This window comes from Patagioenas fasciata, chromosome 30, assembly GCF_037038585.1.
Source record: "Patagioenas fasciata isolate bPatFas1 chromosome 30, bPatFas1.hap1, whole genome shotgun sequence".
NCBI lineage: Eukaryota > Metazoa > Chordata > Aves > Columbiformes > Columbidae > Patagioenas > Patagioenas fasciata.
The window spans coordinates 4,603,765-4,620,867 of record NC_092549.1 but is presented as its reverse complement, the minus strand read 5'-3'; the positions used below and the strand labels follow the sequence as shown (position 1 = coordinate 4,620,867).

General features: G+C 46.1%; 1 protein-coding gene across 1 annotated transcript; it reads left to right on the top strand.

Annotated features, from left to right (window-relative positions):
* Window positions 1-8,768: 8,768 nt before the first annotated feature.
* On the top strand, window positions 8,769-10,071 carry LOC136112672 (uncharacterized). Its single transcript, XM_065857466.1, has 2 exons — window positions 8,769-8,919; window positions 9,596-10,071. Exons 1-2 carry the CDS (start codon window positions 8,769-8,771, stop codon window positions 10,069-10,071), a joined length of 627 nt encoding a protein of 208 aa, XP_065713538.1.
* The last annotated feature ends 7,032 nt before the right edge of the window (window positions 10,072-17,103 follow it).

Genomic DNA, 17,103 nt, shown 5'->3' with positions numbered 1-17,103 from the left:
CGCTACGAAGACCTCTATGGATTTGGGGGCCTGAATGGCTACCGATTTGGGAGCCAGTATGGCTACTACCGGGACCAGTACCCATACAGCTACAGAAGCTTTGGGAACCTGTATGGGAACAGAGGCTTGATTGGTTCTGGTGGCTTCTATGGATATGGGGACTTCTATGGATATGGGAATGGCTACCCCTTCTTTTCTCGTTTTGGCAACAGATACAACTATTGAAAGTGCTATCTATGCTGAACCAGCAGAAATAGCAACCAAGAAATGAAATGCAGGACACGGATTCATGGCTAGGTTTATGATGCTGAGGAACGCTGAGCACCCACGCCTCTGGCTGTGTTCAGTGGGACATGTGGGTGCCAGGGTGTGTAAGATTACCCCATACATAACCCTCTCTAATATCTCCTCTTTCTTCAACTATTACTCTAAAAGGCAACTGGAATTACTGAGACAAAGACTGAGGTATCTTTACAGCATGTTTATCTAGTAAAGACTTTTAGGTGTGAGTAAATTGATGTTTAAGTTAATTCAAAGACACTTTGTCTTGTCATAGCAACAGGAATTTCTACAACCGTCATGAACAAGTCCACTATGCTTAGCTATAAACTTCACCAAAGACAATATCTAGTACACGGTCTCTTGTTATAAATCCATGCTGCGCCTCATCTGCCAATGTATATGATTTACCAGCAACTCTGCGAGAAAGAAACACGTCTGGACTGTCAAACTCCACTGTTTCCAGAAGGACAAAGCACCATCCAGCATTGGACACGCTCTGCTTGCTGAAGAGCCTTCTGTAAAACTGCAGACATACTCTTTCTGTTCCTCACTGTTTCTCGTTTTCATTAAAGCTTTTTCTCCTTCATATTATCAGACGCCCAGTCTTCTTTTGTCTGTGCTTGTATGCCCCTGTAAAGGGACCAGCACCATCACTTTAACCAACCATACAGTAAGAGAGAGGTCTAAACTCCAGATGTTAGTGAATACTGTCCCAACTCCATCTGAAATGCTCCATATTCCTAACTCACTTCCCAGAGCAGGAAGGAGTTCTAGCTCATTTTAACTAACCCGTGACCCTAGGTTTACACAAACACTTCTCCAGGGCGCCAGCTGTCCGCGTTAACAAACACGCACACTCCCAGAGCAAGGTGGGATTTGTGCTTGAAAAATCACTTTCAAAATCAGGAGACTGAGTGCGAGTCTGGTGGTCTGCTGAGGAAAGGGAACAATGACGCTCAAGTTAAAGACACCTAAGAGAAAAGAACAAAGGCAACCAAGCCATGACCATCAACTGGAGAGATCATCTCTTTTGCAAACTGAACAGCCAGGTTATTCAGGGACTTCCTGTCAGCCTCTACCATGTCACCTTGGGAAACTGAGTCTTGATTTAGATTTATAATATTTAAGATTACAGTCTGGCACGAAACAAAGTGATTCAACAAGCATAACCTAGACAAAACTGCATGGGTCCCATGGAGCCAAGTTATACTTCAAAGACATCACTAGGAGTCAAAAGTCTTGTTGCAGAGTGGCTGTGAGGGGACACCTCTGGGCTGATTTTCAAGAGATACCATGCGTTGCTAGCTCATGGTGGCCACCTGCACAACCACTTCTGCATTCCCCAGCTGACAGAGTGAAGTGGAGAAAAGGGTCAAGAAAATAACTAGTGGAACAATTTGGAGAAACACCTTCAAAGGCAGAAAAATATGGATAGTTAGTAGAACAGTTCTCGAGCTGTAAATGTTCTTCCTCCAGTCCAAAGTCCTTTTCTTCACGTCCACGTAATTGCTTTCACTTAAGTCATTTGACCTTGAGCAGGACTGAGAGGATGAGCTCCACAGATCCATTTCCTTGTCTGGGGAGGAGCAGCCACAGCCAAGAGATGGGCCCAGTTTGCTACCCCATTGCTCAGAGTTCACCTCTTTGTGGCCTAGTTTGAGCAAGACAGAGCCAGATCAGGACACCCAGAAAGAGGGTGAGGGCAGCAACCTCCACCCCAGCCTCCCAGCAGAGTACGTCAGCAGTAAATCAGCACAGCCCTTTGAAATTTGCTGAACTATTAAGACATCTTTTGTAATCCTGCTGTCTGCTAGGCTTTTCCCACCTGCACAGCACTGAAGGGCTTGCACAGAGATGCACGGGAAGAGACACAGAATAAAACATGGAAAGCCAAAGATGTGGGTGAAAAATCTCAGGCTGCACAGGATCCTTAACATCAGGTCCCTGTCCACATTTGCCAATGCAGCAGTATTGATGTTTCTTCCCTTCAACTACATCCCACTCACTTCATTACCTGAGGCACTATCACTTCCAACAGGGAGTGCAATCACCGCCTGATGCCTGGGGAACACGGCCCACAGGCTGGAATTGCCTGCCAAGTCCAGCCTTCCCAGACATGTCACCTGCCTTGGGGCCACCTGGGCACCACGTCACTTCCCTTTTTGCTTTGAAGATGCCACAGTTCCAGTTGTGATGCCAGCTCTGTGCACAGCACTAAGGGTGCCCTGATGCACATCACTGCTGCCTCTCAGCAAAGCAACCTCAGCCTCCCTTGCTCTCCTCCTGGTCCACGGATCCAGGGCACAGTCAGGATCTCCTGCTCTGCTGCAGGTCAGCTTTATGCAAACACTGGAGACCAACCACCACACAGCAAGGGAAACCTATTCTTTGCCCCAGGTGCACCTATCACAGGGCTGTCAGCCTTTCATTACCAAAAAATCATTTCTGAATCATTTTATTACCTATTCATTCAAGAACATCAGGGTGATTCTATAAGTCCTAGATCATTGCAGAATTGGGATCCAGACCATTCTCTGAACCCCTAAATATCAGTCAATAACATGGATGCTTGTTTCCCATCCTAACATCTCAGGAAGATTCAAGTTTCCCATGCACCTGTCCAGTGGTGTGTGAAGAGCATTTTCCCTGTTTTATAAGGATCTATGCCCTATGGCTTATGAAAAGTTGGGTGATTAGAGAAACTTTGTGCCTGCCTATGAGATATTATAATAATGAATGACAGATGGCTAATTTAAGTAACAGAAAATTAACTCCTATAATTTCATTTAAACTTCTGTATGCCAGCGTGAAGCAGGATGTATTTACTGCATGCATGTGGGAAACTACCAATTCAGATGCAGCTTGTGAACAACCCACATGAGGCACGCTGCAGGACATGCCTCCAGCACCAAGATTCACTGCAAGAGTGAGAATCATTTCTTAAGAGTAACCTTTCCCCAATTCAGAAATTGGGCCCCTGACTATTGCATGAGCTGCACTAGAACGTTTTTCAATATATTTTTTTAGAAGTGCACTATGACAACAGAACTCTTTGAAGAAAAGAGAAAGTGAAAGTGGACCCAGGAGATTTTTCCACCTTACTTTCTCCCCAGCTGTCCTGCTGAGGAGGGGAGTGACAGAGCAGCTTGATGGGCACCTGGCATCCAACCAAGGTCAACCCACCATGTGAGCCTAAGTCACTAACAAAGTTTCTACAGTCTTAAAATATGGGTATCTTTTTAGTAAGATACAGGATCCCAGGATGTCAGGGGTTGAAGGGCCCTGGAAAGCTCATCCAGTGCAATCCCCCCGGAGCAGGAACACCCAGCTGAGGTTCCACAGGAAGGGGTCCAGGGGGTTTGAATGTCTGCAGAGAAGGAGACTCCACAACCTCCCTGGGCAGCCTGGGCCAGGCTCTGCCACCCTCACCCCCAACAAGCTGCTTCTCATCTTCCAGTGGAACCTCCTGTGTTCCAGTTTGCACCCATTGCCCCTTGTCCTGTCACTGGGTGTCACCCAGAAGAGCCTGGCTCCATCCTCCTGACACTGCCCCTTTCCATATTGATCCCCAGCAATGAGTCCCCCCTCAGTCTCCTCCAGCTCCTGAGCCCCAGCTCCCTCAGCCTTTCCTCATAATGATGCCTCCCCTTGGTGAAGCCATGTTGACTGCCCCTGATGACCCTCTTATCCCTGATAAGATATTGAGGGCTGATATTGAGGAAAGAGCTCCTCAAAGCTGAGCAGACCAGGAACAATGAAAGCAAAGATGTGGGCAGTGGTTTCATCACGGGACAGTTACCACAGAGGTTGCTGTGGAAAGGAGATGAACAGGCAATCCACTGCCAAATCTCTCAAGGAACGGCCTTGTCCTGAAGCAGGAGAAAGGCACCTGAATTAGGCAGAGTGATGGGGAACACACACAGACACCCACACATGTGTAGAGGCCAATTACATGTTGCAAGGTCATGTTTAATGAGAAAGCAGCAGATCGTACAGAGGCAGAAGAATATAGTGCAGATTACATATTACCCACAACCTGTGATTCAATGCAAGATGATTCATGTAATAACTGATGTTGCTTCCCTATTGCAGCTCTGTGATAGCAAGACATGCACAGCACAGAGACAGCGTAGACTGGTTGGCTCCATCAGCCTTTTTTATACATTGTCAGCCACAGAAAGAGCTTACAAAGGGATCTAAAATGGATGTCATACCAGATCCCTTTACATTGCCACGATGATACCTACAAACACCCAAGGAATTAGCAATATAGTCCATAGCGCTAAGAGCCAAACACTTAGAAAGGCACTAGAAAAATGAAGTCAGGAAAAGTAACATGAGAAGAGTGTAAATGGATTTTTCAGATGATCTGAACATCTACAGGTGCATTTAGAAGCAGCCTCAAATACACAGCACTTCTGAATGCTGCGTCCTGGAGCTCAGCCCCATAGCTGCATCCTTCTTATCTCCTGGACATTCCCCTCTCGGTAGCAAGTCTCACTAGATTTAGCATGGTCCACAGCTTCCAACTGGGTATCCCAGTCCCCATCTGGCACCACCATAAACACGTGAGGCCCCAGGAGCACGGGCACCACTAAAACCGGTTCCAACTTCGGGGGCTCCTGCAGATGTCACGACGCTCTGCTGCGGGAAGGTGCTGAGGATGGGTCCGGGGAAGGTCACAACCACCGGTGGAGGGTAAATCACCACCTTGGAGTCGGGACACTGCCGAACACAGGGCTCGTTGCAGCTGTCAGCAATGGGCTGCGGCACAGCCACCCCGCACGGGGAGGCACTGCCGTCAGTGCACGGGCTTAAAGTGTGCACCATTTTTCAAGGATGGCTAATCTGAACTGCAAGAGAATATTATAAAAATAGAAGACAAATTCTTATAAGTTTCACAATCAAACATTATGATAGAAGACTATCAACAGGCTAGGAGAATACGTAGAAGTTTTATACCTCAGTTCCTAGAAGACACCTATGAATATTGTATTACACACAGTAACATCTGACAATGAGTTTTCATGAAAATTTTGAGCTCATCCTCTAGATCTGCACTCGCTAAAGCCAACAGCTGAAGTCACAAATTTATTAATTTTAATCAAGAAGCATTCAAATTGATATCAAAGGATATTGACACACTATCCACCTGACTTAAAACTACAAAGTCTTTGTTAGAAAGAGGAATTCAGACTAAAACTAAACTTACCTACTTCACAAGAGAAATAAGACAAGAGAAATGATCATACAAGGTCTGATGCTGAGTGCTTTTATACTCAACCTCAGATTGCCCAAGGCATGAATCACCTGCGTCTAACATCTTAATCAATTACTAAATGTATCTCTTTCAAGACTTAAGTTTGTTAAGGAATGTCAATTGTTTCAATAAATCACTCTTTGTAATTACTAGTTTGTCCTTCTACCCTGTATTACCTGTACTGTCTTCCCACCTCTGCTATTTCAAAACTTTATTTAGAGGGGATGCTCCACCTTTGCGTATCAGAGAAAGACAAAATGTTTATATGGTGCATATTTTATGTCCTCCATGAACGGACTTGTCCCTGGGCAGGTGGTGAACAGCCCTTAGCTTGGAAGAAAATGCCCCTTACTCAGCCTCGAAGAGTTGCAAAAGTGAGGGATGACCTGTGTTCCTGGCCCGGGGGTAGTCGGGTTCCGGTTCTGAGATTAAATCAGGTTAACACAAAGTCTGCAAAAAGCTCTGGCACAGGGCAGAAATCCTGAATTTTATAGAGCAATATATCCAAAGAAGTCAGTGCAGGTCTTCCAATTAGACACTAAGCACACATTTATTTAAACGCTCAAGCTTTAACAATTAAAAAAAAAATAAGGTCATATTTTATAGAAAATTGAGTGTCCTATACTGTGAGGCTACAAATAATTACCTGATTAGGGGAACAGCAAAAACACAATAAACAGGGCGTGGATTAACTAAGACCTTGTCGGGCATTTTTTCCAGGGAGTTGCTTCTTCAATAAAAGGGCACCTAAAGCCATTAGAGTAATAACGACGCAGATTGCACGCATAAAGCAATGAGTGGAAGATGCATTTTTGGAACCCCAATTGCTGATGAGTTACAACCACCAGCGTGGGTTATCATCCATGTTAATCAGCAGCGTGAGGAGGAGGCTTTCCGACAGCCCTAGAGTCAGCAACAGATGCCAAGGATGGTGGCGGTTTTTGCTATGCAAACACACCTGCCAGGCCACGGAGAGTGGCAACTTATCCATCCCGATTTACATTTAACTTTACGAAGATATTTTGCCATTTTGTAGGAACAGAAAGGACTTGTCTGGGCTGTTCTATTACGCTAAAGCTCTCCCCCTCTCTCAGCAGCAACACATTCTCGCAAGGAAAAACCTTCCTTTGGAAGAGTTAGAGTAACACAGCAGAACAAAGTTCCCATCTTTCAAGGAATGAATCCCAGGTAAAACCTCTTACATATCAGAGTGGCAGCAAAATGACTTTGAATGCCAGGATTAGACCCCATTGCATTATAGGCTACTGTGGAGAAGAAACCTCAATCAAGTTTTCCATAACAACGGGAAATGGCTTCGATGTTTTCCTACTTAAATTGCATACTGAGATTCACCTTCATAGTGTGATAATGTTTGAGGATGACATAGTACATTGGTCATTCCTTTGGAAAATTTGCTCTGATTTTCTATAATTGAGGATAAATGCATGAATTGAAATGTATGTCTTTACATCAGCTTAGATTGGGTAGCAATTTAGCCCTGAAGTAACCCAAACTCAGAATCTGAAGTAACTCAAAACCTCCAAACCAATGTCAGAAGAGTCCACACTGCTGGGATTTGTTTCCCTCAGTCTGCCTAAGGTTAACGTCACTGCAAGGTCCATTTATCCAAACACAAATAACGCTGACAGTGGGCATGACGATGCTTTCTGAAAGCATTTTCAAAGCACATCGTAAAAGCTCATTAATGTTCTACACAACTGGTGTTGTCATATGGATTATTTTTTTAACAAGCCTATTACAACTGCCTACTCAAGCACCACCAAAGACGACAAGGAAATAAAAGCAATGAATCAGCTGGTAAACCATAGCCAAAACCTACTAGCTAAAGAATATATCCATGAGGAAGTAACACAGCAAAACAGTGCACGTGTCAGCTTAATTTACCCGTTTAAAGAGGCTTAAGAGTGCCAAGCTTTGGGTACATCTTTCCCATCTTTCCCAGCCTCACTTTGCAAAGCTGAATTCCTCAGTGCCCCCACTGCCCACCTGCATTTAAATGAACAAAACAGAAAATGGAGTAAGGATGATCACTGACCGCGCCCCCTGCGGCTTCCTGCTCGTCAGTCTGCTCAAAGAAGCTTTGAGAGGAGAGGGATTGATTTCTTTATGTAAATAACGAGGTCAATGGAACAAAAGGCAGCTTTTACTTCTCCCATAAAGATGTAAATGGGAAAGAACCCACAGGGTGTGAGGTGCATTTCGTGGTATTGGGGGATAACAATATACCAACAATCACAAGTAAGCAAAATAATTACAGCCAATGAAAACGTTACATATGAACGAATTCTATCCTGTAGCTACTTAAGATTCAAAACACAGTGGCTCAAGTTTTCCACACAGTCTAAAAGACCATATAAAAACACAGATTTCCAGCCTTTCCGTCCAGTTCTTACTCTCTGCTGTGAGCTCGGTAAGCAGTTTACCTCTTTTATTTCTAACTAGCATAAATGTACTTTTGTTGATACTTTGAACTTGAATCTAGATCCTGCAGAAATACTCTGACACTGCAAATTAAGGGGTTTGTTGCTTTTAGAAGATTTGGGGTATTTTTTTAAGGCTTTTGAAGTTGTGCCTGAGATTTACAGAACCTCACCCCATTTGGGATGTGATGTGTCCATGCGATCTGACCATTTAGTTACCTGTGTCTTTAATTTGCTTTGAAAGAAACCTGAATTCTAGGAGTCTGTTGTATTAGGCACCACTCACTTTCATAGTCCAAGTAACTATTTCTGTTAGCAGCTGATCTTTACCAAACTAAACAGAGACTGATGTAGATTGCTTCTATGATATTAGACGCTAATTTTTATCTGTAAAAAACTCTTGTGCACACTTTTTGGGAGGCTCTTCTTTACAATACGTTATATTACCTACCTACTTTCAAAACACAACAAGAAAATCCTAACACGATCCTGCCTGGCATTTCTCCTGTGTCTGCGGTTAAGTGTCAGCTGATGTCTTTGTGAACAAATCATGCTGACCAACAGCAGCTGTATCTGACCCTTGAGAGTTTGTTCTTACAACAGTCCTGTACAGCTGCAAAAGCAGCTACCACCAACTTGTAAACTACAGACGCCCAAGTGCCTTTTACTAATGCTGAGCAAAGCTGATTGGCAGTCAGATTTCAAATTTTAATTAAGAAATCCAAGGTCTCAGCATTTTTCCACGCTCAATCACATCTTTGGAACGGACACCATGATTTTCAGGTATGGTAGGGACAGCTCTGAAGCCCCACAGCCTCTTCCCAGCAGCTGGGGCAGACCCTGTGCCCTCCTCCCAGGGGTCTCCGTGCCAGGAGCAGCTCAGCCCCGGCAGCACGGGGCGCTCCATGAGCTCAGTCAGGCAGCTGAGGAGCGGATGTGAGCAGACACCTCCTGGGATGCCCGCAGCCCTGTGGTCCCCAGCTCCTACTGGGGCAAACTCGGGAGAGAAAGAGCAAGAGACAGCAGAACCAGTAGAGCAGCTACACGGCTGCATCGAGTTACGTTTGACTTTCTACTCATATGTGACACTGGCAGCTTGAGCCAGACTTTGAAAAGTTGCTCTGTCCTTAATGAACATAAGACTTTTAAAAATACAGCTCTGCCACATCACCGCACCAATTACAAAGATAACAATCCTCTGTTCTGCAATTTAAATTAGCATAAAGGCAGCCAATACTTTCTTTTGCTTTACCTGGTGCCAGCAGAAAGCAATGCTGTTTTCAGCTGGAGTGCGTGGAAAACAAATAAATGATAGCCCTTGTCACAAAAGATGAGAACCTCAACACTAATCCCGATGTGCCATTGCCTCACCAGCTGAAACACACAGGCTGTTTTGCAGCCATGCCCAAAACACCCCTTCTCCTCAGGGTAACAGCTGCCTGTTCCATACAACATCTGAAGCTATGAAAGAGATGGTAAATGCAGCTTCTGCTGCAGAGATGATGGCTGAAAGTCTGAGCAGTAAACTCAAACAGCAGAAAGGCCACTTGTCAGATACAAGCAATGATCTGCCGGGAATTGATTTACCTGTCTCCCCTACTTTGCTTTTTAGGTCCATCTCCACCCAGAACAATGACTTGTTACGGGTACCAATACCAGCAGCACTGCTACATTCCATGTGGAGTGAAGTACGCCACACCAGTCCCCACACCACGCCACAACCGCGGTGCAGCGAAGCACGGGCCATGCTCACCATGTGCTTCCAAAGGTGTCGAGCTGTGCACTGTGAGGAAGGCCACGCAGGGCAGCCCCAAGTGCTCCACACCATGTTCATCACGGTGTGTTCAGACGCATGCTGTGGAAGACCACTCTTCCTCCTGCAGCCACAGGTCCCCTGCTCCATGCACCATGGCATTCCCTCAGCCACATGTGCAGGGCAGGGGACATCTCTGCGTGCCACACTGTGGACAACCGGGCATTACAGGATGTCCTCAGGTATGTGCTCCGTCTTGCACGTACCAACACAGCTCATGGCCTTATTCATACCAGTGGTCCAACAGCTACCACTACCACTGTGGCCAACAATGAGCTCCAGGGAGGTGCCCACAGAACAAGTAAGTGATGAAGAGCAAGATGCACATCCACAGCTGAGTTCACAGCACAGCTTTCAGAAGTGCAAGTCTTCTCTTGCTGCAATCACTGCGGCTTGTGGACAACTCAGCAGCTTTACAAACCAGCCCTTATTTAATCCTCTCCGCAATACACTCTGCATTAGGTTTAGAGATCCCACAACCTCACACCTACGGCTTCCTATCATCTATAGTGGGCTCAGATCTCAACTGCATGAAGTCAGTTTTTCCATGATGACCAGTGTGAAGGATATGAGAGTTTTACCACGGGCATAATCACTCACATGCATGACATTGCATTGCCCAAACGGTATCAGATAGCCCAGATCCAACAAAAACCCGGTTCCTCTGTGCTGAAATTGCTAAGAACACACATTTCTTCCTGCTTTCGACTCTGTTCCATAGGAGATGTTGTAGAAGAAACGGGATTGTAATCCTGTGCTTTGTTCCGTATGCAACCAAGAGAAGTAAGTCAAGCAAACGTAAAGTGGTGGAAAATGAGACTTGACTTTCAAGTCAAGAGGGTCTGCTGCGTGAAGCAACTCGCTCTGGAAGCACGTACTACTTGAAACCTCTGATGTACCAAATGTAAGCCAGAGGGCCCTTGCTTTATAGTCTGATTACTTTATTCTCTATGGTATATAACCGATCGCACATAATAAATCCTCTACTGCATCAAACTACCTGCTTTCTGTTTAGTTTTCTCCTCCATCCCTATTCACACTTAACTCAGTAACGAGAATCTCCAGTTGTACAGAAAGACGAGCTTTGTTTCCACCTGTGCTGGTAACAAGCGCTCAGCTCCCCACAGCGGCTCTCAAAACAACGTACAGAAAAGCTGAGACAGCTGGGAGATGACTAACACAGCGAAACCATAAACCACCAGCAAGCACTGGAGTTGTCAGGGCAGTGCTCTGAGCCCTAGACCACACTGCCGCATGCAGTAGGACATTATGCTGTTCACAAATTGAGGTGTTATGACCCCAACCACCAATAAATCCCTATTAAATTTACTCAAAAACATTCCCTGCTGGTTTGTAATTTGTATCCCCGCAATTCCCTGTGCTCCAGTGTGTGGACAATGGATCCGGGCAGCACACGGGAGCCACAGCGAAGCAAACCCGTGCAGGCACACGCTCCACAGCACGGCAGCCGAGCACAAAACTCGCAGTACCACAGACAGACAGACAGACAGAGGAATGCATCAGTGTCAGAAAAAGGTACAGCAGAAACATTTTTAGATTTGCAGTGATTCTTTTTTTTCCGCCAGTTGTGACAGAAGTTGGAACTGAAACTCCTAAGTGGCATGTCCCTTGCTGATTTAGGCATGCTACAGGGCTCCAAAATGCAGTTACATTTCCACAGCAAGGAAGCATTTTTTAAAAGAACAAAAGGTTTGAAGCCAAAAAATGAAGCAGGTAGACTGTCTTGGAGCCAAAAAAAGAGAGAACAAAAAATTAGAGACAGCTGCTCCTAAGTGTTGCAACTTCCCTGTAGTCAGCAGAGGGAGGATGACTTACGCCTGCTCCAGATCTGCCTAATGGAGAGAGGTAATAAAGTTGTTCTCCACCAAGCAGCCAAGGGCCATGTCTCTGATGTGGTCGCATTCAAAAGATGGCAAAGCAGTTTGGCGATACCCAAACGGGGAGCACTCTCCCATTCCCCCCCCGGCTGCAACACCAGGGCCTGCAAACGCAGCACATCAGCAGAGCGATGTTGCAGCAGCAGCGTGGGCAAAGGAGCCTTTCTGTTCCCCTCTTCGTGGTTTTTCATCCATATCTTTTTCTACACACAGGTTTAAGTGGTCCTAGACAGTCAGAGGGCTCAGTACCATGTGTTCATCTGGGGAACTTCTCTAAGAGCTCTCTGTCGCAGTTTATCAGGCTGTAAATCACCTGCCTGCAAACCTGAATGCTTCCCACTGCCCCAGCTCTGCTGAGCTCCACCACTTCTGAAGAAGGATATTTCACTGAAAACGCATGTGATTTATATTTAAATGTGTCTGTGCAATACGGCTGTCTGTTCTTTCAGCAAGCTTGGCAGCACCTGCCACATTTTTATTATTCCAAATAATAAAGATGAGAAATTAGGAAGGTATTTGAAGCGTCTTTGCCATTCAGATACTCCTGCCCCTGCATATGACAACTCCACAGTTCAAGATACTGTGAAAGTAATTAGGACCAGGATCTTTCCAGTTTCAGGTGGGCGAGCTTAGGAACACGATAGAAACCTTTGTCCTGGCCCAGATTTCAGTCTCTGTGCACTTCTGCCCAGCCACTGCCTATGGGAGGAGGGAGCCACAACTCTGGGGCTTCTCAGAGGATCCACCAAGATCCCAGCAAGACTCAGCAGGACCCCAAGCACCTGCAGTCCGAAGCTGACTCCACAGCGTGAAGTTTTTCTCTCTCCTGATCAGCTTTGTCTTACCACATACCTACAGTTCAAAACCTAGCAGGAAAAGCTAGATAAAAGCTACAAAGAGGAGCACAGATGTGTTGTTTACTGAATAGTGGCACCACCTCTACCAGGTAAAAGCTGAAGCCAACTAGGAGCATCGCAGAGCTACGAATTTGCTCTTTAGTCTCTTATTTCTGGTGCAATTCAAAAGCATAGTAGTTGCCCCCATATAATAAAAAGCACTCTGCCTCCAACATCAAAAGTAAAGCATCCAGAGCCACCTCTAGCACACAGGAACTAAGAACTCACAAGAGAGCAAACCTGCAGGCTCCTCTTCCAGCTCTGATGTGATGAGAAGCATTTTCCATGCAGGACCAAAACCATCCATTGCATCAGAAGGGATCAGAGGAGACATCCACAAGAAGGCAGCTCCCTGCATGTCCCCCAAGAGCTGCATTGCTTGACCCAGACCAGCACCAGGTAAGCAGCTGCAGCTCATCTCTCATCATTGCCAGCACCTGCAGCTCAAAGCCTTTCATTTACTACTGTTCCAGATATGGCATTAAGAGTTTACTACTACTTTTCAAACTTTTTCTCTTACACTTGGTGCCCACTTTGTGTCAGCTAACCCTACAAAGCACTGTAGCTGCTTTTATTTCAGTGCATTAACCAGCTGTTCACTGTTTTTAAAGGCCAGCTTGCTGCAGACAGTAACGTACACTGGAGTATCTCCCTGCCGAGCTCACAGCTGTCACCCGGTGGATGTGGATCTGTACTTCAGCCACTTGCACTAGAAATAAGGCTCAGGATTTTCCGGAGAGCATCCCGGCTATCCCAACACACAGCCCGACTATCGCAGCTCAGCTGTGCCCTCCTCTGGGCGCCACCAGCTCACACAGCTCCCGTTTTTACATGACCTCCAGCAGCAATAAAGCCATCAGCTACTCTCTTGCAACTGGCCAAGCTGCTTTTCTTCTGAAGCACAGAGAGCAGCTCCTCTTCTCCTCAAAATAAGCACACTTAGTGGTGACAGCCTGGCACCGAGCAGCTGCTCAGCACTCAAAACACTGGGCGTTGGTGACAATGGAGAGCATGCAGAAGGGTAAGATGTTGCTCTTCAAGGTGTTAGGGAAGTGCTTTGATACAACAAGTGATTGAAAAGACGGTAGAAGCCTCTCAGGCTTTCCTCCTGTAGTCTGTAGCACAGGTATCAAACAGGACACTACAAGCCAAGGCTTTAACTTTGGACTCCTGAAACACCCAGTAGACAAAAACAAGAGCTAGACCACCACAAGATTGCTCCAGTTCGACACAAAAGCAGCAAAGCACAGTCCTCCATAATATCACACCGGTTAAAATAATCTGAAGCCATTTCTCACTCCAGCTCTTGATATAAGAATTACATACCTGTGGTGTAGGAACTTCTGAAGTCTGTGAGATAGGAAAGGCCCTTCCTTTTTTGAGATGGAAGTGATAGAAAGTCATCTTCAGAGCCAAGAGAAGGAGCTAGATGGTCCTAGAGCACCATCCTGTGGCAGTACAGGCACTGGGCTAGAGGAATGTGCCCCCTTCTGACTCACCTCCCTTATCCCCGGCAGAGGTACAGGTGCTTGCTGTAATTAGCTGATGAGCTCAGCTCAAAGCTCAGCTGATCCCCAGCCCAGATGCCGCTGATGATACAAACCAGTGAAGAGCGAGACAGGTGGGTTTGTACAAGAGCTGTGGAAGGCCTGGGGTTCCCCAGGGACTTCTGTAGGGTTCAGCCCTGGACCTGCTGCAGTAAAAGAGGCAACATTTCACCCTCATCTTTGTCAGTTTTCCTTCTCCATTTTGAAGGAAAAAATTGAGGTGTTGCACAAAGTGTTTTTGGCAGAGAATTAAAGAATGAATGTGGGTGTGGGAAGGACAAGCAGCACAGGAATGGTGTGTCTTGCTGTTGAAACTGCAAGTTGCTGCACTGATGACGAACTTCGGGCTGTGAAGTCAGTGATAAAGTGATGCAACGCTCACCAGCAGTGGAGATGTAGAAAAGCTGGTATATGATGCTATGGACTCCTATCTGGTGGTACTGGCTTGCCCACGACTGACTGAAGCACTGGAGTAACAGGTTAGCTTTAAAGGGAAAGAAGTGGTAAACCTGTTAAATGTTAATATCAGATTGATGTGAGGAACAAAGGCCAAATGCTACATCTCCCTCAGCTGTGGAGCTCACAGGGCTTGCAAGATCCCTGAACCAAATGTGCCAGCTCCTTTCCACTCCTGAGGGACTTGCTATTTGACTTGAATTTCTGAGAGTGTTAACATCAGTTTATGTTCATGCCTTTCTTATTGTTGCCCTGCTTGCGTCCTTTGGGGATATCAGCAGTGGCTGGAGGCTTTCAAAGGAGAAAATCCCATTTTATTGTTGCGCTTGGTTGTGTCTCTCTGTGAAGAACCTTTTCCCTACAAGAAGGAATAAGATTTAATGCAGTCTGAAGAGACTGCATTTCTCCCTCTCTACCCCAAGTCCCTTTGCTTTCTCTGGGTGGTGCTGATGAGGCTGAGAAGAGTGGGGAGGGCTGACCTGCACTGGCATATAGCTGAACAGTCTTTGTAATTCCAGGAGCAAAATATGGAGGGGTTCTCCCCCTTCAATATGAACCATAAGGAGATCTTCTTCAGGTGTCCCTACACTGTGCAGAACACCATTTTTCTGATGTTTTCTACTCTGTCCTATGAAACAGGTCATGTTTTTACTGTTCTCTACTGACATCCTCATGTAAGTAACTAAGAATCAGCTGTGGGTGAAATGAACATCCTCCATATTCCTCAAAGATGGTCGTGCCCTCGTGCCATCGTGCTCCTGCTGTGAAGTTGTCAACTTATAATCAGTGCTGGCTCTGGCGTGCTCTGTGTCCTAATACAGGGCCGATGAATGGTCAGTAAATGCGCAAATGGTACCGTGAGCTGGGGTCATTGCAAGGGGTCCCCTGTGTTGGTGGCATTCCTTACTCCAACTATCTTCACCTTACTGTCAGACCAGCTAATCCTGATTTAGTCTAAAAGCTCTCTTGTGAAGCCTGTGGGGAGTTCCCAGGCAAATAAATTAACTGTCGGATATGACCACTGATGATAATGAATGGAGCAATTAAGACTTTCCATTTGATGACTGTAATTTTAATGGGCTGGTGCAAACTAGCTGAATAATATGGAAAGGAAGCTGCATCAGTGTCATAGGTAGAAACTGGCAGATGACCCACTAAAAAGCTGGGTGGATCATAAAAATAGGAAGCTATGCAGTTAGACTTGCCAGGGGATAAGCAGCTCCAACTGTATTCCCAAGGAGTTTGTCCTGCACGCAGCCATTGTCACCATGGGTCCACATTGGACATGAAGATGAGGTTGGCCATGACACATTCTGAGTGCTGCCGAGGCCTAGGTGAAAAATGACATGTTCTTCAAGCAGGCCCTCCTGGCACCTCAGAAATGCTTCTGTTCTGTGTTGGAGAGGAGAGAATGATAACAATGCCTGCTGCTGAACAACTTCTGCTGGGGAACGAGGCGCCAAGGCAGTGACCACCACCAGTCTCCTCTGTAACGCAACCTCGTGGGGTGCTGTGCACAGGTTCTACAAAACACCTGCATGTGGGCATAACAGGTCTGGGGCAAAGTAGGATGCAATAGAAGCTTACTCCAACATTTAGTGCCGCAGGTAGTGAAAGAAGATAAAAACACATGGGTTTCTCGCTCCCTTTGTAGTGGATACTGTTCTCTTTTAGAAGATCTTGAAATGCTGAGTTGAGTGTATGATCTGCCTGCTGGGGCTTGCTGACAGCAGAATTACCCTTCAAGAAGAAAGCCTCTTGTGTAAATAAGAAGTGAGCAAATGAAGGGCCTGGCTCTTCTCACAGTGTTACAACCCAGAAACAGCTTTATCAAAGCAAAAAACTTTAAAACCTTGCTCACACCCGATGCCAGGGGGTTGGACAGCAGAGAGATGCCTCCCATGGACGTCCTGTCACATGTCACATTTGTGACACGTTTGTGTTGAAACTAGGAAAAAGACTCACAGAAAGAGCCCTAGGAGTGATCGGAGTGACCATGGTTGGTTAAGTATTGTAATGAGGGCAAAAGGGCCGTTCTGGGGGAAGAGATGGCACTGAGAAGAGGCAAAGATTGAAAGCTTTGATCTCCAAAATAGAAGCAGAAACCGAGGGATGGAGGCAAAAACACTTCCAGGTTATAATAATCCTTCCCTTCCACTCATGGGACATCAAGGATGAGGTGGGCAGAGAGGCGCCGGTGCCTTATCTGAAGAGATCAGGAGTGAGGAAAGAGGTGTGAAAAGGAACTGATTTTGTGGGAAAGGGAAAAGCGACTTCTGCTCAGCAGATGTGGATCCGTATCCTACGGATGAGAGTGCTGACTGCACCAGAGGAAGGCCCAGCACCCCAGGCAACACAAGGCACCAATCCTGGCCACGGCTGGGGTCTGTCAACCATCATGACACGTTGTCAACTGCTATCTGGGTGTCTGTCGTACCCAGTAGCAAGTCTTGCATCACCAAACCATCTATCAGAAAGGGCAGGCTGTCTGTCAGGGGACAGAGGGTAGG